Below are 4,490 nucleotides of genomic sequence, written 5' to 3'. Positions count from 1 at the left end.
TGCAAATTGATTTAATTATTATCGAAACAAGTAAAAAACCATTAAAAAATTAAACTGATAATATACCATTTAACACAATGATTACATGGAGAAAACCCAACCCTTTTAGGAGAAAAACCCCACACTCCAAAACAACTCAACATATTTTAATAAATAATCTTCAAGGTTATAATTATATACTTGCAAATCAAGCCTTAATTGGAGCATCACCAACATATAGTTAGGATAAATTTAGCAGCATTCTAGCACAATTTCAATACCCATGTGGTGTCAAAGATTATTATTTTTTTAATTTTTTTTAATGGAGGTCCAGACCTACGAGCACGACAGCCCAGCAAGGGCATGAACCCGCGAGCTGCCAGCCCAGCGAGGGCCTTCACAAAGTATTTTTTGCCACCCGATATGGGGACATGAGCCAATAGGCTAAACCTCTTCGGCTAAGAGCCAAGGATTGAGGGGTATCCATTCCGCCAAATTTCCCCGAGGCACAATCCCAACCTCATCCCTTATGATGTCGGAGCCTTGCACTCAGCAAGACTTGATCCCTGGTGGGCTCATTTGGAGCCATTCAATTTCACTAGTAGACCAAGGGCCCATTGACAAAGTTAGGCTCTCACATCCAAAATGAAATTCCCCTATTTATGACCTTTATAGTTGCCATAGAATTTGCCATAACATTCTTAACTTAAAAATAGGCTTTCTATAGTATACTACTAAGAGGGCCTCTTCTGACATCTAAAAAACCAATTTGCAAGTCACTAACATGTGACAAAAGATGTCAACTCAAAATCTCACACCTTTGTTTGGTAGAGAACAAATATTTAATAACATGTTCTATAAATTATGTCAAGTAGTTACAAGAAAATATTAGATAATAAACAAATGAAATATGAGAAATTTGCGAGACTAAGACACTTAATTTACAGAAAATTCTATATCAACCATCAAATTTTAGATATCGAACATCTATCATAACATTTTCCATCTTTCTTTATATATAGATAGTACACATAGATTATCTAAATCATTTATTTCTATTTTTAAATTCAATCATGTCCATGTTTTCTCTCACTCTTTATTTATTTATTGAACTAACAACTTAGATTTTTACCCCGTCTATTATGTTCTCTCTCTATAGATTTTATATTACATAATTAGAAAAAACAAGTATGTTCTCTCTCTCTCTGTAGATTTTATATTACAGAATTAGTAAAAACAAAATCCGAAATGCAATGTAGCTGTTGTATAGCGGCCTCTTTGTTGTCATTCAGCTGTTTATAGACTTGTTTAAGCGTACTAAGGTACACCAAATTCCATAAACGAATGTTTTGGAAAGCCGCTGGAATGAAGCTATAATTAGATGCAGGCAAAACATTAACATGATCTTCACCTATATGATTTTAAAAAGTACTTGCAGCCCAGTTGTAAAATATAAAATGTTAACTAATTTTTTACAAGTTTCCTATCCAGAATAACTTTTTGATAGTCAATATAAATCTTCTTTATATATATGATTTAGGACCAACTAAAAAAACCTCTTAAAAATGTACAAATTCCCATAGACTTTGTTAAGTGTAGTGGACATTAAAATAAATTTATTTCTTTCTTTCAACAAATAAAATGTCTATTAAGTACACGGTCATCAAATTTGAGCCCCCATAGGACTTAGTACAGATCTTACACAAACATAGCTGCAACTTATTTGCAATTTACATCATTGTCAAACGGCTTATTCCTATTTACCTGACGCGTAAAAAGTTTTGAGGGTTTTGCAATATGCTGACATTATGTATGAAACATTGTGATTGCCCACAAATAAATTATATGCAGCCCTATCTAACTAACTAACAACCAGATTTTCTCAGGGAATTGAATATTTGAATCATCTTGAAGATCAGAGCAGGGTACATTTTCTTCGTTTCAACTCGGCAGTGTCTTGCTCTCCTATCAATAAACTGCTTTACGGTCATTGCAATTTGCTCCAGTAGCTCTCCCTGATCCCTGAAATATACACAGCAAATCTCCGCTCAAAAATATTATATCAAAAATTCAATTTCATTTAAAAACTAATATGAAAACAAGTAAACTGTCTCTCACCCCTCGAAAATATAGCCCTTGATATACGAAGCCTCACAAAGTGACTTCTTCCATTCCTCAAGTACATGGCTATCAAACCTTCCAGTGTGCTTATGAAATGTTCGAGCATATACACCCTGCTCATCCTTCATTCGAAGCTCAGAAGGCTGAATTCCACAAAACACAGGAATGACATCAGCCCCTGTTTTGAGAATGAGCTGGAGCTCCTTCAAGCACCATACCGACTGTACATAGTTGGGCGAAAATATAACTACATGAACAGATGCTGATTGAATGGCTTCTTCTATTGATTTAGGCACGTTTTCCCCAGCTTGGATTGAGTTCTTGTCAAAAAAAACCTTAAGTCCTTTGTTTTGAAGATTATGAAAGATAAGGCTGCCTATGCTTTCCTTGACATCTGGTCCTCTGTGGTTAAGAAATACATCATATCCAGTTGTAGTGGAAAGCCATGAATAATGCACCGAGGATTGATTGATTCCCATCATATCTGCTCCTCCGTGGCTAAGAAATACGCCAGTCTTGGTGAGAAGCCCTGAAGAACGCATGAAGGATGGAGTGATTCCCAGCCCATCTGCTCCACCATGGTTAAGGAATGCGCCAGTCTTGGTGAGAAGCCCTGAAGAACGCATGAAGGATGGAGTGATTCCCAGCCCATCTGCTCCTCCATGGTTAAGGAATGCGCCAGTCTTGGTGAGAAGCCCTGAAGAACGCATGAAGGATGGAGTGATTCCCAGCCCATCTGCTCCTCCATGGTTAAGGAATGCGCCAGTCTTGGTGAGAAGCCCTGAAGAACGCATGAAGGATGGAGTGATTCCCAGCCCATCTGCTCCTCCATGGTTAAGGAATGCGCCAGTCTTGGTGAGAAGCCCTGAAGAACGCATAAAGGATGGAGTGATTCCCCGCCCATCTGCTCCTCCATGGTTAAGAAATGCGTCATATGCAGTCTTGGTGGAAAGCCGTGAATAATGCAGAGAGACTTGATTGTTTCTCATCATATCTGCTCTTCGGTGATTAACATATCCAGTTTTGGTAGAAAGCACAGAGGATTGCTTATTTCCCATCGGTAGAAACCCAAAGGCACTGCCAAAACCCATGGGTAGAAAGCCAAAGGCGCTGGCAAGACTCACCGAGCCAAGGTAGCCTCTAATCTGTACTTGGAAAAACTCAGCACACCAAGGTAGCCTCTAATCGGAACTGGCAAAATTCACTCCCACCCCATTTTAAGAGGCTCATCCTCACATTTTGCCCAAATTCAACACTTCCACATACGATTTGAGAGTCCCAATCCCACATTTTTTTCCGCCAACGTGCCAATTACACTCACGCCCCTCCGACTGTCGCCCTAAGCCCACCGCTTTCCTTGTGGAAGTCGCTTTCCCTGCTCTCCTGCTTGGCAGTGGCAGCCTCCACCTCATCGTATGTAGAAGGAAGTCGCTTTTCCCTGCTTTTCCCCTGCCTGGTAGTGCACCTTAAGAATAATTCGGAGATGCTTGACATATTTACCTTTTCGGAGTGGGCCACAGTTAGATGACGAATAAGTAGCGTCGGATTGATGGGCGGTCACATGCAGCTTGCGGCAGGCATAAGCTGGAGGAGGCAAAATTTCAGTCGGCACTGTTTTGAAATTTTTTGGATTATTTTAAAGAGGGTGGTCTTATAAGTTTTGTAGTTCATTTTAGATTTAAAAGTTTAAGCTTTGAAATTGGTGGTCTCATGAATCTTGTTATTTAGCATATTCAATTTATGTGAGTAAATAAATATAAAAATAATTGATAAAAATTGAAAAAATTTAGATGAAAACCAAAACCCTCTTGCAAGCAAAAATTGATATTGAAATTGAGATTACATTTGTGGATGGAATTGCATGATATCGAGGGCATTGGGATATGATTTCTTCTACATGACATTGGATTTCTTGTATTCTTTGACATGTTGAAAGCTTGTTGTCTTTGTTTATTTCTCGAAAATGTGAGGCAAGTCTTTCAATTATTCTCTATTGTTCATTATTTTTGAATTTGAATGGTTTATGCATCATTAGTAGAGTATCAAACATTCCCAATCTATTTTTAAATTTGAAAATAAAGTAGGATTTAATTGTTATTTAAATTTTTGAATTTTTTAAAAATGTAACCTCGTAATGTCCAAATTTATAAAAATACCTAGAAATTGATTTTGATGATTGCAAATGGTTCTTGTGCATATTAGGAGCCAAAGGGAACTTTTCACTTTTTTGAAAATTTTAATTTTTAAGAAATGTAAAAAATGATGCTATTTTAATGGAGTTTATGGAAAATTTATAGTTTTTGTGTAAATAAGAACTTGATAAAAATTTGAATTTTTATTGTGAAATTGGGTGATTTGGAATGGGGGATTTGAAGTCTCCTTTGTAAACT

The 4,490-nt window shown here is 37.2% G+C and overlaps 1 protein-coding gene across 1 annotated transcript; it reads right to left on the bottom strand.

Moving 5' to 3' along the window:
- Positions 1-1,611: 1,611 nt before the first annotated feature.
- LOC131068847 (uncharacterized) lies at positions 1,612-3,565 on the bottom strand. Its single transcript, XM_058004127.2, has 2 exons — positions 2,098-3,565; positions 1,612-2,001 (listed from the first exon to the last, which is right to left on the bottom strand). The coding sequence occupies exons 1-2, from the start codon at positions 3,189-3,191 to the stop codon at positions 1,845-1,847; spliced, it is 1,251 nt and encodes a 416-aa protein (XP_057860110.2). The 5' UTR covers positions 3,192-3,565; the 3' UTR covers positions 1,612-1,844.
- Between the last annotated feature and the right edge of the window lie 925 nt (positions 3,566-4,490).

This window comes from Cryptomeria japonica, chromosome 3 (assembly GCF_030272615.1).
Source record: "Cryptomeria japonica chromosome 3, Sugi_1.0, whole genome shotgun sequence".
Taxonomy (NCBI): Eukaryota; Viridiplantae; Streptophyta; class Pinopsida; order Cupressales; family Cupressaceae; genus Cryptomeria; species Cryptomeria japonica.
The sequence above is the reverse complement of the archived record's forward strand: the minus strand, read 5'-3'. Positions and strand labels throughout refer to the sequence as shown.

What these genes read in the sequence shown, in the direction of transcription:
- LOC131068847 (XM_058004127.2), bottom strand. Translation starts at nt 3,191, where the DNA reads ATGGGTTTTGGCAGTGCCTTTGGGTTTCTACCGATGGGAAATAAGCAA. An exon ending in AAGGGCTATATTTTCGAGGG is followed by an intron (nt 2,002 to 2,097) that starts GTGAGAGACAGT and finishes TGTATATTTCAG; the next exon opens with GGATCAGGGAGAGCTACTGG.